Source organism: Acanthopagrus latus, chromosome 7 (genome assembly GCF_904848185.1).
Source record: "Acanthopagrus latus isolate v.2019 chromosome 7, fAcaLat1.1, whole genome shotgun sequence".
NCBI lineage: Eukaryota > Metazoa > Chordata > Actinopteri > Spariformes > Sparidae > Acanthopagrus > Acanthopagrus latus.
Window position 1 is genome coordinate 10,687,346 of NC_051045.1, and position 18,493 is coordinate 10,705,838.

The 18,493-nt window shown below is 39.4% G+C and overlaps 2 protein-coding genes and 1 long non-coding RNA gene across 6 annotated transcripts; 2 read left to right on the forward strand and 1 right to left on the reverse strand.

Moving 5' to 3' along the window:
- The first annotated feature begins 1,151 nt into the window (after positions 1 to 1,151).
- On the forward strand, positions 1,152 to 6,642 carry LOC119022544 (polypeptide N-acetylgalactosaminyltransferase 6-like). Of its 2 annotated transcripts, XM_037103518.1 has the most exons (11): positions 1,152 to 1,196; positions 1,872 to 2,272; positions 3,062 to 3,234; positions 3,355 to 3,504; positions 3,748 to 3,982; positions 4,074 to 4,191; positions 4,286 to 4,486; positions 4,585 to 4,716; positions 4,996 to 5,100; positions 5,511 to 5,669; positions 5,859 to 6,642. In XM_037103518.1, exons 2-11 carry the CDS (start codon positions 1,890 to 1,892, stop codon positions 5,973 to 5,975), a joined length of 1,773 nt encoding a protein of 590 aa, XP_036959413.1. In that variant the 5' UTR covers positions 1,152 to 1,196; positions 1,872 to 1,889; the 3' UTR covers positions 5,976 to 6,642. The 2 variants fall into 2 exon arrangements, with proteins under 2 accessions (XP_036959413.1, XP_036959412.1); XM_037103517.1 differs by having other exon boundaries at positions 5,511 to 6,642.
- LOC119022552 lies at positions 2,022 to 4,999 on the reverse strand. Of its 2 annotated transcripts, XR_005075972.1 has the most exons (5): positions 4,833 to 4,999; positions 4,553 to 4,687; positions 4,264 to 4,469; positions 3,016 to 3,287; positions 2,022 to 2,157 (listed from the first exon to the last, which is right to left on the reverse strand). It is a non-coding gene; the product is annotated as an uncharacterized LOC119022552 (long non-coding RNA). The 2 variants fall into 2 exon arrangements; XR_005075973.1 differs by lacking the exons at positions 2,022 to 2,157; positions 3,016 to 3,287 and adding an exon at positions 3,970 to 4,157.
- A 1,140-nt stretch (positions 6,643 to 7,782) lies between the features above and the next one.
- On the forward strand, positions 7,783 to 18,271 carry LOC119022545 (glucose-6-phosphate 1-dehydrogenase). Of its 2 annotated transcripts, XM_037103519.1 has the most exons (14): positions 7,783 to 7,847; positions 10,621 to 10,668; positions 10,785 to 10,906; positions 13,169 to 13,206; positions 13,309 to 13,417; positions 14,184 to 14,401; positions 14,811 to 14,969; positions 15,275 to 15,400; positions 15,551 to 15,644; positions 15,762 to 15,948; positions 16,043 to 16,278; positions 16,657 to 16,733; positions 16,967 to 17,059; positions 17,145 to 18,271. In XM_037103519.1, exons 1-14 carry the CDS (start codon positions 7,826 to 7,828, stop codon positions 17,233 to 17,235), a joined length of 1,620 nt encoding a protein of 539 aa, XP_036959414.1. In that variant the 5' UTR covers positions 7,783 to 7,825; the 3' UTR covers positions 17,236 to 18,271. The 2 variants fall into 2 exon arrangements, with proteins under 2 accessions (XP_036959414.1, XP_036959415.1); XM_037103520.1 differs by lacking the exon at positions 10,621 to 10,668 and having other exon boundaries at positions 7,811 to 7,847.
- Positions 18,272 to 18,493: the final 222 nt, after the last annotated feature.

An 18,493-nucleotide genomic window follows, 5' to 3' on the forward strand; every position in this document is an offset into this window, starting at 1 on the left:
AAGTTCAGTTCAAATTCCTGAGTTACGGGACACGTAAATGTGCAATTAACGGACATTTCTTAAAATATTTGTTATAAATAATGATTGTTAATCTCTTTAAACGAACCATAAACACTTTTAGTAGTCCTACCTTCAATTTCGTAGGTTACATATTAAGTCATACCCATCCGGTTTACCTAACTTCACCTTATTTCAGAAATAATCTGTGTAGTAGTGAATGATAAAAGAAGAATAGATAATTTTTTGATCCTGTCTGAATAATGATACGAATCACACACGATGTTTGCCTGATTTGTTATCAATATCATGCATTGTTCCCAGAGAAATTAACACACATTTTGCAAAATGCCTTACATTCTCACAATACTAAAGAAAATGAGAAGACAAAATTCCCTGATTAATCCCTTTATTTGGATCTGCACCAAAAGCTAGTGGGGTCCATTTTGGTCCTGGATGCATTGTTTTTGTGTGTAATCCTGCAGACAAACAGACAACAAACAGACAGACACCTGTGACAACATATCCTCTTTGGCACAGGTAAGACATGATGTTCAGTTGATTGTTATGCTTTTCTCCCAAAACTGACCGTCTGCCAATGTCGTCCAGGATTAAATGCAATCTGAACCAATTTTATGGGGCATTTTTTAATTCGACACATTCTCAGACAGGATGTAAATCAATAAAGAAGACTCTGAAGGATCCACAGACAATGGTAGTTAGTTAATTAGTTAATGTTGATTTATAAGGCTGCACATAACAACTTTGTCATTTTTTTTCCCCATTACCCCTTATTGTCATCCATTATATGCCACTCCTCGTATGATCCTGGCCATTTTGATTGGTATCACTAAATATTCATATCTATGTTCCATTAATCTGCTTCAATTCTGTCATTGTGTACATTTGGTTTTCCACCTTATTGATAGCGACTCTTATATTTTGTTAATTTTGTTTATAGCGCTCTATACAACATATGATATTCATCTCATGTGTAATGTGATGTAGAATGAATGGTTATAGCTGCTGTGAAGCATTTCCCAGAAGTATCAGACCGGTATGAGCAGTTTTTTTTTTTCCTGTCATGGTAAGTTGATTGGACAAACACCAACTTGGCAGTAGTTATAGTTACACTCATGAAGAGGGATGACAGTGGTGGAGGGGCCTGTTCATATCCTGCAGCGAAAGTAAAGTAAATAGTGAGTCACATTATTTGTATCAATACTTTTTGATCATTTATCTTGTTTGTAAGGTGTTGATCAGGCTTTTACCTCAAACTCTAAAATGTGTTTAATTTCTGTCGGTTTCTATTCTGAAAACTAAAACAATGTCTAATATGACTATGGTCACTTTCTTTCAGATTTGAAACAAAATGTTTTGTTGTTGTTGTTGTTTTTTTATTACAACATATTATAAACATGTCACATACAAACACCAGTATACCGTTGTATGAAGCCTGTGGTATTGTCTTTAAACATGACAGACAAAAATATTTTTTATAAATCATAATGTAAAATGTGTGAAGTGTTCATTAGGCCTGCTGACCACAGGAATAGAGAGATTTTTGTGCAGTTTTAGTGAGTAAACTAAACAAAGTTTCTGGATCCATCCCTTTTACAACAAGAAGAAAACATAGTATTATTGACATATATAATATGTCTGCATGTGTGTTGAGTAAATCTAAAACTTAATGTGTCTTACAGCTATTTTCTAAAAAAAACAAAAAACAACAACACTAGAGAGTAGAGAGAAAGAATGTATTATTTTGTACCTGCTGTGGCACATATCAGTCTAAAAAAATCAGATTCATTTCTCAAACATATATTTTTGCTTTCCATAATGGTCTTTTTTCTCTTTTCACTCTGATTTCCCAGTCCCTCTGCCTGCATATCATGCATATGTCTTGCTGTCGACTCACCTTTCTAGTAAAGGTTGCCGTTTCCTGCACTCTGATTGTTCTATTCGTACTATACTACAACCACAAAGCTTTTGTGATTGGACTCCCAGGAGCTACCCTCCAGCTGCTTGTCCCATCGCCATATGCCGACTGTCCACCTGGCTTTTACGCTAAAGAGGAGCTCAAGCCTCACATGCAGAGGCCTCCCCAAGATCCCACGGCACCGGGTGCTGACGGCAAAGCCTTTGAGCCACATTTGTTAACTGCCAAGGAAGGAAAAGAGTTAAGTCAGGGTTTTATCAAAAACCAGTTCAACCAGTTTGCCAGTGATCGAATTTCCCTGCACCGCCTATTGGGCGAAGACACACGCCACCCAGAGTGAGTTTACCCATTGTTCATTAACTCAGCTATCACCCCTGATGCATTGTAGATAATTTGGGGCTTCAACTTGAACATTTAATTTCAACTTTTGTCTTAACTATAAACCTATTCTGGTAGTAACCCCAAATGAAATTATGAACCTGAACAGTTTACAAAACATCAGCTCATGGAAGAATTAAACAATCCCCATGTGTAAGTTTTGTAATGGGGAAGAGAAAGAGCAGTTGCATCTTTTTTTTTTTTTTGTTGCCTGTGATGCAAATTTGTGGACCAATATTCAAAATGTACTAAAGCCACTCAACATTCATTTTAAATTTTCACTGTTAAAGATTTATGTTTCGGATTCTGGATGAAAATTGTCTTCAGACATTGAATACAATTATTCTGTTAGTTAATTCTCAATCAATAGCCAATAATGGAATCTTACGTATTTTTTAAACAGATTGCAAAGCCAATTTCTTATGGAAAAGATCATTTCTACAAATCTTTACAAAAAAGCAGAACACCAGGTCAAGTGTGAGAAAATATGCTCTCATGAAGTGCAGGACTTCATATCGAATTTCAGTTTGCTGTACAGCTGTCATCATTTTTTGATAAAGTCACGTGTTTGTGTATTTTGCCTGCACTGAATTAACAAATTCAAAAAAGTTCTTAAGTGGTCAGAAAATAAAAACAAGCACATTTCAGTTTTTTTTGTTTTTTTTTTAAGTGCACTGACGTGTGATTTTGGAGGAAAGTACATTTTATTCTTGATCTTCCCGTTAACTGTCAGTTTCACTCTGACAGCTGCCTTGAACAGAAGTTTCTGCGTTGTCCTGGCCTCCCCACCACCAGTGTGATCATAGTGTTTCATAATGAGGCCTGGTCCACTCTGCTGAGGACGGTCTACAGTGTGTTGCACACAGCTCCTGCCGCCCTGCTCACAGAGGTCTTACTGGTGGATGACGCCAGCACAGATGGTGAGTATCTTCAAAGTGCACCAGTGCAAAATCCATATATTCCCATCTCTGGACTGGAGGAGAACAAAAACAGAGTTAAAAGATGGATTGCAGATGGATTTCTCTTTTTCTTTTTTTCAGTGCACCTTAAGACTCGCCTGGATGACTATGTGCAGCAGCTTAAGATAGTGCGTGTTTTACGCCAGAGGGAGAGGAAAGGCTTGATCACAGCCAGACTGTTGGGAGTGCAGGCTGCACGAGGAGAGGTCCTCACATTCCTGGATTCCCACTGTATGTGTCCCATGATTCGGTGCATTACAAATTTTTCATGCAGGGTTCAGTTTGTGGTTTTAAACAGGTGAACAAATGCAGATGCTGCCTAAAATGAGCCACTGGTGGCGGTGTTGTTTCTGGAGGTTAGGAAGACAGTAAAAACGATCGGGGAACCAACTCTTCACATTCAAGCAAAAACTTCCCAGCTGCACCCCTGAAAATGAAAACCTTTACTGACCCGTCTTCTATATTCCTGCTTAGGCGAATGCTACCCTGGATGGCTGGAGCCTCTTCTAGCCCGGATAGCAGAGCAACCTACTGCTGTGGTGAGCCCACATATCGCCCCTATTGACCAAAATACCCTCAGGTTCACTAAGCCAATACCTATACCGTATCCTTATCAACGAGGGAAATTTGACTGGATGCTCAGGTTTAGATGGGAGGCCATCCCAGAAGATGAGAAGTTAAGAAGGAAGAATGAGACTGACCCCGTCAGGTACATGTTTATTGATTATTTCCCAAAGTGTTTACTCAAATCAAATCTGTTTTGTTCATTAATGGTGACTGTCTTGTGTCTGATTTTTTAGAACGCCTGCTTTTGCTGGTGGCCTGTTCTCTGTGTCTAAAGCATACTTTGAGCACATCGGCTCTTATGATGACCAGATGAGGTTCTGGGGAGGAGAGAATTTGGAGATGTCCTTCAGGGTAAGACTTAGTCAAGAAAAATGTTCTTTACCATACTCATAGCCTGGGTTTTACAAACAGCTTGGGTCATACCTTGTGCTACTGTCTACTTCAGGTCTGGCAATGTGGAGGTCAGCTGGAGATCATTCCTTGTTCTATCGTAGGGCACATTTTCCGCAAAAAAAGTCCCCACACATTCACCAACGCAAGCTATGCAATCACCCGCAACCTGGTCCGCCTTGCTGAGGTCTGGATGGACGACTACAAATTTGCCTTTTATCGTCGAAACCGAAATGCAGCTGCCATTTTTAAAGAAGTGCGTACAAAACTAAAGTATGTTTACAACACAGGCATATAATGTTTATGATGTTGTTCGTCTTACTTCACCATATCTTGCTTTCATTTTCCCCTCAGAACTCATTTGGAGACGTGACCAAACGCCGTGAACTCAGAAAGAGACTAAAATGCAGAGACTTCCCTTGGTACCTGAAAAACATTTATCCAGAGGCCTACGTGCCTGACATCAGACCAGTCAAACACGGACAGGTGAATTACTGAAGTTTATCATCTTTAATAGGGGGTTGCAGTATGATCTCTTAGACGTACACAATTTTACAAAAATTATAGATATTTCAGTTTGACATTTTGTTAACACTGATTACCTTCATGATGTCTTAACTTTTGATTCTACAGAGGGGGTCACGGGCCCCTGTTGGAGACCCAGGGTTTAATCCTTTTAGACAAAAGTTACATGAGATGAAAATCCAGGTGATTGTTAAAAAAAAGGCATCTAGAACACAACTGTATTATTTCTTTCCGCTGCAGTTGAATAACATTGGTGGGAAGTGCTTCCTGGATGTGGGGAAGAAGAAAAACAAGGACTGGGAGCCTGTTAATAAGTTCAAATGTCATGGTAACAGTGGAGCACAGGTACGCTAAAAACCAAGATGTGTTCCATGACACAAATTCTGTTTATTTTTCAGATTATCCTCCAGGTTTTTGCACTTTCTTTGTTAAGATACACTGGTAATGTCCACAGGTCTCCTTATAATAAGAATATAATGTGAACGTGGTAATGTTTAGTACAAATGTTGATCTTGGGAATATCCGTGAGTTGCAGAAAAGCTAACTGCTCACACTCTATCTTGAAGACTGTTTTCCTCTAACCTCTGATGATGGATCACAAGTCCATTTAACTACATTTTAGGGGCTCACAAGCCAGAAAGGTTGGGAATCACTGTGATAGATAAACCTACAAAACTAGAACATGTGTACTGATGGTAATGTGATTAGGAATTATTTTTAACCAGACTTAAAAACATTTTCTCTGTGATTTGTAGTATTTTGAGTACACATCCCAGCGAGAGGTACGGCTCAGCAGCGGCAATGACTTGTGTTTACATGCAACCCTCGGACGAGCTCTGGTGTCTCTTAAACTCTGTCAGCTGAAGGGAAAGTCAACCACAGCAGCACCTGAGCAAGTGTGGATCGTCACACAGGTACAACACGTATTTCTTCATCGACTGATATTACAACACTGTCCCCACAGGCACAAGAATGCTGCTTCAGGGAAATACTCAGATTTCCATTTCCTCATTCTTGTCACTCTTCCTCGCGGGTTCCACATCTGAATGTAACCCGTTTTAAAACAATAGAAGACATTGTACAGTTTGCATTTTTTCTTTCAGACAAACCAGTTGAAGAACCCGTCGTCAGGCAAGTGTTTGACGGTATCACGAGGAAATGTGATCCTGGCTCTCTGCAAGTCCACCAGACTCAGCCAGAAGTGGGCCTTCATAGTATAGATTCAAGATTCAAGATGTTTATCGTCACTCCGGTTGCACAAATACACTCGTGGGAAAATCTTTTGCTTGGTGGCTCCACTAAAGAAATGGTAAATTGTAATTAGTTCATCAAGTGTATTCAAAAGATGGGGAATAAATACAGTCTTTGTTATGTATAAAAATAAATTGCAAAGTTCAGCCGAAGCTTATGTGGGCCTTCAGCAGTCTGAGGGGTTATCATAAAAAGTTACTGTCTTTTCAGCACAATGTCCCCCTTCTCGTGTTCCCAACCCCTGTGCTGCAACTCTGCAGGGAAACACTGTCTAAACTCAATGTGGTAATTACGTGACCGTCAGGAAATTATCCTCTTGATCTGGTTAACTCTGCCGCTAACTGCTAAGGCCGGAACTTAGCTTCGGGTTCTGGATTCTGAGCCCCATCTCTTACATGGAGACATTACATTCCACTAAGAGAACATCCCTTCTTGGCCTGTATCAAGAGGAGGAATAATGCTTTCAATGTGAGAATGTGAGGATGCCTTTCATTTCTATTTTTCTCAAGGTCAACAAATTCCATGGAAAGACCAAAACCAATGAATTTCAATGAATTGATTGTATCAGGTGCTGATGCTAATCCTCTGTGCCATGGAGCACAAATTTTGTCCAAAAAACATTAAAAAAAAACATGAATCCCCCTATTGCACTGACTGACATGTTCCTTCATTACCATGTACATGAGCACTGTACTTAATATCGAGTCGATTTCTAACACACTACTCACCACAGCAGTAGCTCTCAACCTTTTTTGAGATGCGACTCCCCTGGTTTTACAGATTATAATGCAGAAAAAGACACTTGGGTTTGTTTCTAATTGTTAAATTCCCAATTAAGCTCACTCTTTCAGAATTATGGTGTCAATATAGACGTTAAGGTTTATTGTTAAACTGCTAAATATCCTACATCCATTACATATCTTTGTCACAAGTGTTTAATGAATGTTCACCCAAAAATGAATATCATGTCATTATATATACTCTACATGATGATGGAAACTCGGATGAAGTTTCTTGGTACACAAAACATTTCTAGGGCATCACAGGAAAAAATGGTCGCAGCATTCTCCTAAACAATTGAAGCAGATGAGGGCTTTTTAAATCATAAAACAAAAACAAAAACATGGCATAATCCAAGTCTCTGGAAGTACTGAGATCCCAAAAATATAGAATAAATAACATCAAATATTATACAGCTGTATCTGATAGTGACCAAGGAGGTGCAGAATGCTATCAAATAGGGACTGGTCCCAGTATGGAAGGTCCCAGATCCTGTTCTGGCAGAATCCAGCACAAATTCCGCTCTGCAAGTCCTCATCTACTTCGGTTGTTTAGGAGAATACTGCAATGCTGTTTTGCTGTGATGCTCCAGAAATGTTTTGTGAACTATAAAAACTACATCCAGCTTTTCATCTCCAAAGGTGTGTGTGGAGTAGAGAGTGAGATATTTTTCATTTCTTTTTCACATAACTTAATAAACAAGCTGTTTTGAAGGTGTTCCCCAGAACACAGTTTGAAGCTAGAAAGGTGGCAGGGTCCGCCAAATATAAACAATGTCAAACAGTATGAAATTTGTTGAGTTTACATTTTTCAATTAAAGACCAAACAGCTTTGCTAGATCCTCTATATCTTTTATCTGTTTTTACTTTCTGCACGTTGTGACTGGGCTCCATACTGTACCTGTTTGGTCAGTATGGTCAGTTTTTCTGTGTGTGTGTGGGTGGGTGGGGGTGGGGGGGTGGGGGGGGGGCGGCGGCTCTGGTGTACAGTTTGACCACGCCCACTTACAGAGCCGGTGACGTCACTGGACTCGGCAGTGATGGGAACTCGAGCGAGCGCTGGTGAGTTTCTCCCAAACCAATAAAATCTCTCAATTCCTCTTTGTCACTCAAACAGGGAAGTAGGCAGGACTCTCAAATGCGCACCACCCATTTATTCATGTTTTCGCTGCGAACGTGCTTATAAAGTCTGTATCTCGTCGTTGGCCACGATCAGGGTTTAACAGCCGGGTCATCATCTCCTTAACGGACTTGTGAGTAGCAACAGTTTTACCTCTCTAACTTCTCCGCGAACCGTTGGTCTTCGAACCGTAGCCGGCTGTAAGCTAGGTGTTGTCTTGCTAGCTGCAGTTCGGAGTCGTTGCTTGTCAAGTCATGTTGTCACAACAGCATGTGAAGCTAAGACCTGATGACTGGGCGGTTTAAGTGTTAGCCCAGCACGAGAAAAAAACACGCCGACACACCGAGTTTAACAGCGCTATAATGTGAGCTGTTTCACACTGGATGTTAGAAGCTAACTTTCCACTCATGAGCATCAACATGTCAGCCTGCGTTACCTTGATATGTTAGCCCGACGTGTCCAGTTTTATCCCGGTGTTATGCAGTAAGGTTTAGCCCTCTATTTACAGGATTTGTGGGAGGATTTGACTAATATCATTATGGTTTGTTGTGTGTGTGAGTGTGTGTCAAGCTATTTTTGGGAAGCTAGTGAGCATCTGACAGAAATCCACGTGCGATTGTGTGTGAAGTGTTGTGTTACTAACATGTTTAAGATGGTGTGCATGTCTTATCTTACATGATTCCTTATGTGTGCGCTTCAGGCTGAGTTAAGAGTGAACATTCAGTGGTGCACTACTGAAAAAAGAACTTCCTGTTTTTTGGCTGATTGCTAAGGCTTGAAATGAGTCATAAGGAAATCCAAGTTTGTCTCAAATATGCAGATCCTTATCTTTGAATGTCGGATAATTGAGGAAGTAAAAGGCTACAGAACACCGAGCCAGTTTCAGATAATGAATCTGTGTTTTAAAAATGTAATCTGAATTTTTAAAAATTATTATTTCAACCATCTTTTGGTTTAAATTCAATGGCTGCAACTAATGTTATCTTTATTATTAATCTGCTGATTATTCACTTGATTAAGAATGTCAGAAAGTGGTTAAAAAAAGCCCATCCCAGTTGTATTCAAACAAATATTACTAAAAAGAATGCATTTTATATCAAAGTTATTAATCGGTTTTCAGTCGATCAACTAATTGATCAGTTGTCTAATTGTTGCAGCTCTTGGTTAATCAGTTAGGTATATATTTTGACATCCTTCTCAAATATGTAGCAGCTTATATTTGACAAAAAATATAATGGAGGAAGTAAAGGGCTGGTACCACTGACTTTGCTCGCTATAGTCCATGAAGTAAATATTACATTTACTTTGCATCACAGTGGACCATTTTCCAATAATCATTCTGTGTTTTAAAAATGTATCTCAAGCATCATTGGGTTTACATTCAATGGTTGAATCTAACATTAATTTCATTATTTATCTACAGATATTCTCACAAATAAAAATGTAAATTGGTGAAAAATGTCAGTCCCAGTTGTATCTTGCATCTCCCAGTTGATGATGATGATGATGATGATGATGATGATGATGATGATAATACAGGAAGTAAAGGACTAGTACCACTGGTTTTACTTGTTGCAGTCAGTAAAAATATTATTTTAGAGGTTAAATCTCAAATGTTTTATTCAGGGTTTCTGACGGGTCTTAAAAAGTCTTAATTTCACTTGTTCAAACCTGCAGAAACCCTGTTTAATGTCTTGGGCATCAGTTGGTTTACATTGAATTGTTGAGACTAATGTTTATCTACATCATAAATCTGCCAATTATTTTCTCAATACAAAAAGTCAGAAAGTGGTGAAAAAATGTCCATCCTGGTTGTATCCATGTATTTGAATGTCAAATCATATTCAAGATTAGTCAGTTGGGAAAACATAGGAACAGTATAAAGTATATATATTTGATATTTACATAGTTATATCACATTGAACTATAAGAATGCAAACTTGTTTGCTGTGTTTGATTATCTAACTCATGCAAGTTTCAACAGGCTGTTTGTGCGAAACAGAGGCTTGAATGGTTCAACTCTTTGCGGACTACACCCGCTGCCCTTTATATTAAGCCATTTTAATATTTTAGACCAGCACTTCAACACACTGCAAACACTAGAGCCAATAGCCAGGTATCTCACATGTTGCACCTGCATTAGAGGAAACAACTCTCCATAACACCAGAAAAATGTAGTGTGTATTCTTCATTCATAAAAGGAAACAGGAAGTCTCGGGTGACTATTATCTGATTTAAAGCCCTTGAGGTGTTGCCAGTGGGGAGAAAGTCTTTTGAATTCAAATATTAGGTGAGCATTGACAAAGATTTTTGAATTCTTGTGTGTCTTAGGTCGAGTATTATGCTAATTTTCAGGTTCATACTCCCATTTGGGGTGTCTAAATGCCTTAAAGGAGAGGTTGACTCTGAAATGAGAATTCAGGTGTTACCTACTCACTACAATGCTGATGGCTGAAAAGGCTGGTGAAGTTTGTATTCTACAAAACAATTCTGGAGCTTTGAAGCAAAACAGCGGTGCAGGATTCCTCTAAACAACAGAAGTAGATGGGGACAGGCAGGTGGAGCAGGCACAGATAATGCACGCTTGTGCAAACACTTTTTTCTTTTTTCTTTCTTTCTTTCTTTTGCTGGAGTTTGTGAACTTTAACCCTAAGATGATACGTAGCAGTGATAACAAACTTTCGCTCATCTCGTCTATTCTGCTTTTCACTCCAGCCCTCCCATCATCGGAATCGCACAACTGCAAACAAGCTATTCCTGAAGGTTACAGTCTTCTTGTGTGGTGTCTTGTGTCTTGTGCTGTGTAAAAGACCACTGTCATTTTTTGCATTTTATATCTATTTTTTTATAACTGGATTTTATTTTTGTCTGCTGTTCAGAGAAAATGGCCAACATCCCCCTCTCCCGCTCGGAGGTGTTTGGGGAGCTGAGGAAGGAGCTTCATGAAGATGAGGAGTTCCATCAGTCTGACGCTCACATCTTCATCATCATGGGAGCATCGGTGAGAGCACGGGAGGGAGTAGCGAGCTAGTCTGTGTTTTTTTTTTTTTTTTTTTTTTTTTTAAATATATCAAACGCATTATGGTTTGTACACCTGCCTGATCACAGCAAAACAGTTACTGGGTGAAATTTTAAAAAAAACTTCAGGAGCGTGAAATGTTTCTGTTTTCCTTTATAAAATGATTTTTCGCACATTTGCGTGCAGACAAGTATTGTCGTCCCTAACTTCAAGAAAAGTGTTTTAAAGTCTTTTAAAATCTATGAAATTCTGCAATAATAGCATATGGTGTGATTTAAGGGAATGTTGAAACTGATTTCAGCAAGCTTGTGCAAACATTACCACTCAGTCTAAGATTTCAAAAGCCTCAAACCGAGGCAGTGAGCTCAAGGTTCCTCTTTGCTTATCATCGCCATGTGTGTAATAATTAGGATCATTTTAGTACCTTTCTTTGCTTATAAAAACACATTGCTAGAAAACTTTTGTATTCATTTGATAAATTAAAACACACCCCTAACATGCATTGTTGTATTAATAGTTGTATGACATCTTTGCTTAATGCAGTAGTAAATTCAACACAATTTTTATTTGTATTGTGCATTCTACAAAGAATAACTGAACTAGCAAAGTAAAACAAGTGTATAATCTGACAAAGCACAGACTGAATATTAACATCTCTAATCATACTCAAAGGTTTTTGCTTGTTAGACCCACTCGGTAAATTCCATAATGGGTGGTCCATCCTAGTAATGTAGTAACAGATGTCCCTTTTTCACTGTTTACTATTTCCTCATACTGTTCATGTGTTGAGTTCAGGAACTTAAACCATTTCAGGAATTGTGAAACTTTTTAGACCCGTTTCTTCATTTCTTTGTTACATCATTTTTTTTCTCTTTGGCCTGTCTTTCTCTATGAGGGCTTTAATGCCTGTTCTTCCTGTTCCTCCTTTTTATATTCTGAATAAGAAGTGCCTAACACTGTTGTAAGTGAAAACATAGTTCTGAAGAAGCATTGTTGTGTCTATCAGAACATGTAAACATTTACTCAAACTAACATTTCATCTGTTAGCAACAGCTCTGCATTCACTGCAAAACAAATTTGTCAAAAGAACTATTTTCTTATCTTTTTATCATCCTCTAAGAAACAGACAAAAATGCAAAAAGCAAAACAATGGTGTCGGTTTTTGAGCTGACTATTTAGTCATGCTAAAGTATTTATATTTTCTCTTGCACTGTTTGTTCTCTCTGGAGAGGAGAGCGCCACTCTGGCTGATTTTTGCAGCGTCACTGACAGTCAGCGTTTCTCTTTCAGTGTGAGGCACAGGAAGGTCGAGGGAAGGGAGGAGCTGAGTGCAGTCACACTCTACTTGTGTTTGTTTTCTGGTTACATGTTGCTGCAGCTGATTAAATGGGTGTGCTGCCTTTTTTTAAAAACAGCCCTTTTAGGTTTACCACAGTCCCACTTTGTTTACACACTTTTACCTACTGTGATTAGTCCACTAGTTATTGCAGCCTCACGATGATACGACAAGTTCAACAAGTTTGTGCTTTGCCATTTTTGGAAATTGTGTTTACCAGATCAGGTCATATTACAAACTTCTGTATCAGCGTGTGCTATTAAAGTTACACATGTCTTTTCAGTTCCTCTCATTACATTTATTATTTTAAATGCAGACTTAAACAAATTAGCAAGGTTACAAGTTGAGGAATTCCCAGCTGAGGGATAGAGTGCCTGAAAGGGAGATGCCAGGTTGTGATGTAGGCCACCAGGCTACTGTTGTGGGAATTCATTTTAATCGAGTTGAATTGTAATGTTCTGTGCTGTCCATGTCAATGGTTTCCCTCAGGGCTTCCTTTTTATATCTAATTTACATTAAACACAACAAAGACTTGATTCTGTTGCATTAGTTTAGAGTTAAGCCACCGAGCAACAAGTTCTTCAGGATGAGTCCAGTAAACACCCAAGACAGTCTTTTGTCTCAGCCTGTCTGTTGCAGGTTGGCACATTGCTTTTAGTGGATTACTAAGACTGCGCAATTCTCAATAAGCCAAAGCAGCCTACTTACCTGTTGCCAGCTGGTGTGACCTGTAGCACTGCAGTATCTTATTATGCTAGACTTAATTGTGTCATGGAAAATAATTACCACTGCGGCAGAGTACATGAGCTCAGTAGGAGCACAGTAATTCCAAAACACATCCTAATGATTCTGAAGCCTTTTATTTATTTATTTTTTTTCCATATTTCTGATTGTGTTTGCATCTGTAGGGTGATCTCGCCAAGAAGAAAATCTACCCGACTCTATGGTGAGTGAACCTCTGATGCCAGTGAAAGACTGTTACATAATAGAAGAGCCTGTGGAAAGAGGTTGGATGTAATGAACCAAATGTTTCTGTATTCCTATGCAGGTGGTTGTTCAGAGACGGCCTTCTCCCTGAGCAGACGTATTTTGTGGGCTTTGCTCGCTCTGACTTGACAGTTGACGCCATTAGGACTGCTTCCATGCCATACCTGAAGGTACAAACTGGACCTTTTGATTTGCACCTGTTTAAAATAGAACTGATTTTTTGAAGGGGAGTTTGAGAGGTTAGGTACATATATGAATAGTGTCAAAAAATAAAAGAACTGTTTCTTTGTTTAACATGCATTAATTATTAAATCACGAAGCAATTATTTAGTTCAGTGTTTGAAAGTAAAAAATCATGAAAATGACTTTTTCAGTATTCGTTATTTTGATGGAGTTTCATAGATGTCGACGCATCAACATTATAAAAAGTGTTTCAGGAATAACTGTCTCAGAATTTTTTTTTTTATTACTCTCAGAAAACCAGACCAAACACTATTTTTTTAACAGAATAACACACAAGAAAAACTTTTATCCCCAATATTGTTTTTCTTACTCATTTTTTCTGTGACTGAAAATACATTCAACCACTCCAGTGGCACCAAAAGATGTATTTGACCTTGAGGACATTAAGACAAAATTATCCTGATAGTTAGATAGAACCTGAAGACGGTTAAAATTTATGTTAAACTATTTAAATGGCTTCAGTGGTTGAGACATGGTTCTCAAACATAAACGGTTAAAAATGGCTTCCAAATGTCCGTCCACTGTAGTGGACACCACACATGACAGAGTGAAAACCAAGTTTTCTCTCCCCCTGTTGAGACTCTATGTCTCATCACTTATTTTTTACATTCATGATGAATTTACAACCACCTCACCCTCATCATCACCACTCACATCCGTCTCATACCTGTCTGTTCCCCTCCTCTAAATCAGGTGACGGATACAGAAACCGATCGGCTGTCAGCCTTCTTCAGCAGGAACACGTACATCAGTGGGAAATATGCAGATGAGACTTCTTTCACCAAACTCAACGAGCACATCCTTTCTCTGCCTGGAGGAACTGAGGCCAACCGTTTGTTCTACCTGGCGCTACCACCCACCGTCTACCATGATGTTACCAAGAACATCAAGCAGTGCTGTATGGCCACAAAGTCAGTGCACACACCTCTTACTGTGTCACACTGTTTACCTATTTGTTGGGCAGTGAGCGCCATGTCTTCAAGCTCCAATGACCTTTCCGCCATTTTTTGGGATTTACAATGTTCAGCCCATTTTATGTAAAACTCCGATCTTCACTGAGGTCTTGTAAATCAGGCCATACAAAGAAATCCCTGCAATACAATGTTATCCTACATTTTTACATATGATAAAAAGGCACACATTTGCTTCCAGAGGTGCGACCATACACTAAGGTGTTTCTGTTGTTTCTCAATGATGGCAGACTAAAAAAAATGCAAAAAGTGATTGCTCTTGTAGAAACCTTATTTTTCAACCCAACTATGTAGCACAAATAACTAATGTTGTCTAACTAACTAATTAATTCTTGTGTGTGTTGTGTAGAGGCTGGAGCAGGATAATTGTAGAGAAGCCGTTTGGACACGACCTTCAGAGCTCCGAAGAGCTGTCCACTCACCTCTCCTCCCTCTTCACCGAAGACCAGATCTATCGTATTGACCACTATCTGGGCAAGGAGATGGTGCAGAACCTCATGGTGCTCAGGTGAGAAAACCATCTTATGTTAAACTTGCTTTACTCAAATGTATTTATTGTATAATAGGGGTTAGTCAATTTGATGTGAACTGGGACACAGTAAATTAACTTTGAATTAAACTAATCTGAATTATGCAACACTTCACTTTCAGCTGGTTTTGGTTCAGAGAAGGCTCTGTGAATAATACAAAGACAAGCAGAAATTGGCCTCTAACCAGGAGAAAATGGTTATGCATAACGGCATGAATGTGCATGTCTTTTTTCAAGCTGTGTGCACTGCTGAGCAGAGAACGATTACATGATGTTCTTTGCAGGTTTGGGAACCGCATCTTCGGGCCGATCTGGAACAGGGACAGTGTGGCCTGTGTCGTTCTCACCTTTAAAGAACCTTTCGGCACTCAGGGACGAGGAGGATACTTTGATGATTTCGGCATCATTCGGTGATCATTCATTGAATCTTTAATTAATCATTAGCTTTGCCTGGATTTGACCATTTTAACAGTAGTAATATGTGATGAGTTCTGATATTAATGAACATCCCAGTCTCCTCTGTCTTTTGTGTGACCACCTGTTCTCTTTGTTATGATCAGCGATGTCATGCAGAACCACTTGCTCCAGATGCTCTGCCTGGTTGCCATGGAGAAACCAGCATCCACCAGCTCTGATGACGTCAGGGATGAAAAGGTACAAAACTGGCATCTTGGGATGCGACACTGTCAACACCTCCTCTTACGCTACAGTGAGATGTGTTATGGTTTATGTTTGTCAGTGTGAACATGGACGATCTCTCTCCTCTTGAAGGTAAAGGTGCTGAAATGCATCACTCCAGTGACAATGTCAGACGTGGTGCTTGGTCAGTACGTGGGCAATCCAGATGGTGAGGGAGATGCCAAACTGGGTTATCTTGATGATCCAACAGTTCCTAAAGGATCAACTCAGGCCACCTTCACCACCGCTGTACTCTACGTGCACAACGAACGCTGGGACGGTAAACATGCTGTGCCCTTTACAAAACAAATCCTGATCTCACACCGTCACGTTCTTTCTCATAACGCATTGGCATTTAAATTATTACTCCTCAGGTGTTCCTTTCATCCTCCGCTGTGGAAAAGCTCTGAATGAGAGGAAAGCTGAGGTGCGGCTGCAGTTCACAGACGTCCCCGGGGACATTTTTGCAAATCAGTGTGTCAGGAATGAGCTGGTGGTGCGCGTGCAGCCCAACGAGGCCGTCTATGCCAAGATGATGAGCAAAAAACCCGGCGTGTACTTTAGCCCCGAGGAAACTGAGCTGGACCTCACCTACAAGAGCAGATACAAGGCAGGTTCAAGTTGATTTATGTATGCAGCAAACTTATCAACGTGTCAAAAAAAACTACTTGGCATTGAAAAAAAGAGCAAGACATTGTAGTTCCATTTATTTTTTATAATTTTCCTTCGTCCCTCTTTATTTGTAATTGTGTTCAGGTCTTCATTTGTATTTTATTTTAAGTTGGTTTTAGTTATCTGTAGATATTTCTATTCTATACTGTTGTTTTTTTTTTTGTTTTTTTTTTAGTTCACCCTTGTCATCAATGCCAATAATACCCTCTTTGAATTGAATGAAACAAAGAACCTGAACTTGCAACTTTAGAAACAGGACAAAGAAAGATGGCAACACTATCATGTAACATCTCAAATTTCTGAACTTGTTCTAAAGGATGTGAAACTTCCAGACGCTTACGAACGTCTCATCTTGGACGTCTTCTGTGGCAGTCAGATGCACTTTGTACGCAGGTCTGTCACTGTTTTACAATACTGTTGTCTCATATTTCTACTTGTGAACTAAATCAATCTGTTTAAATATTATGTTGCATGTGATCTGCATTTATGATCTAACAGCTTTTCACACTAGATGGCGACATTGTGCATCGTTTCTGGGCCTGAGTGTTAAGGAAACCATTGGGTTGTACTTGTGTTGTCTGAGCTCTTATATCCTTCACCACATGTTGAATTCTTTCTCCCTGCAGTGATGAACTAAGGGAGGCATGGAGAATCTTCACACCTCTTCTTCATCACATTGACAAAGAGAAGCCCAAACCTATTCCTTACAAATATGGAAGGTAGGAAATGTTGCTCATTTCTCCCTCATTCGAAGAGGAATTTTGTGCTGAGAGTTGATTACGACTGTTTCTCTTTTCTTCACAGCCGAGGCCCGACAGAAGCAGACGACCTCGCAAAGAGAGTTGGATTTCGCTATGAAGGCACTTACAAATGGGTCAATCCTAACAAACTGTGAATCATGATCAGATGAGAGAGGAGTAGAAGTAGGATAGTAGGAGGGGTGCAGCAGGGTAAGTGAGCAGTATCGTGTTCCAACACTTGAGTGAGGAAGATGGTGTTTCCACCATGTGGATCCATCACAGTAGCAGCAAAGAAGAAAGAGATGAGTAATTCTCAGGTATAAAAATTACTCCTTGGAGCTAGTTCATCTGACATTCAACAGATCTATGAATTCATGCTGTCATTATGTGCTTATTCCAGATATGGCAGTAGAATTTATTTTTCTATTCATACATTCAGAACAGCTTTCTGTGCTTAACTCAAGAGGTGGGACCAAGGCAATTGGAGAGGGAACAAAAACAAGCATGAACCAGGATAATGTTGTGAACAAAATAATGTCTGATGAAGTAGCTCATCCCTGTCTCCAGTTATTCGGTCTGAATTTGTCAGGATGGTAAAATGGAAGAACTGAGAAACAAGAATAGAGCAATAACAAAACACTGAGTCACGATCACCCACTGAAAGTACTGTACCAAAGATGGTAACTGAACACAGCCAATGAGACGAGGAGCAACAGGAGTGTTTGTTCACTTGCTGTCTCTCTAGTAACCAATGTGATTGTAATACCGTTACTGTTTGACTGCATTTATTATACTTCAAGCATTTCTTTTCACAAATTCATCACAGCGTAATCATGTTTTGCCTCCTCTGCCAAGGCTGCTTAAGAGGATTTCTGTGGTGTAAAAACGGCAACACAGGCGGTTTCTCTTGAAAGCATTCATACTGCAATAGTCTTAAGTGTCCTTAGGACGAGAACAAATTGTCTTGTTTAGAAGTCTCCTTCTGAGCTTTATTCCCTTTGTTTACATTTTTAATATTATTTAAGTTGCTGATATTCATTCCATATTTCAAAACATCCAGGCAGCAGAGCTGTGTATCAAAGGTCCACAGTGAATGTCTTTGTAATGACGCACTGTATACTGCTGTATACTTGCATGTAAAGCAAACATTTTCACTACTTGAAATAAACTAGTTTTGCTTCTCTGTTGTTTCACGCTCTGTGGTGCTGATGGGTGTTTTTGCTTCACTCAAGTCACTAAAATCTTGAGTTGGATTGGAAGATCAGTGTCATTCATATATTAACACTAAACATTTAGCTAGGTCCAGCAGGACATAAGTTAGAGGAAACAACCAGCTTCAACAATGGTGTTCCTTTTGAGTCTGAGGTAACTCATTCAGTATGTCACACAGTTAATCTGTCTTTCATTGTCTGC

Coding starts and splice junctions, on each gene's coding strand:
- LOC119022544 (XM_037103517.1), top strand. CDS start 1,890: ATGCATATGTCTTGCTGTCGACTCACCTTTCTAGTAAAGGTTGCCGTT. Junction 3,983..4,073: donor AATGAGACTGACCCCGTCAG/GTACATGTTTAT, acceptor CTGATTTTTTAG/AACGCCTGCTTTTGCTGGTG. Junction 4,717..4,995: donor GACCAGTCAAACACGGACAG/GTGAATTACTGA, acceptor TTTCCGCTGCAG/TTGAATAACATTGGTGGGAA.
- LOC119022545 (XM_037103519.1), top strand. CDS start 7,826: ATGGGAACTCGAGCGAGCGCTG. Junction 13,418..14,183: donor CTTCCATGCCATACCTGAAG/GTACAAACTGGA, acceptor CCTCTAAATCAG/GTGACGGATACAGAAACCGA. Junction 16,279..16,656: donor CCTACAAGAGCAGATACAAG/GCAGGTTCAAGT, acceptor CTTGTTCTAAAG/GATGTGAAACTTCCAGACGC.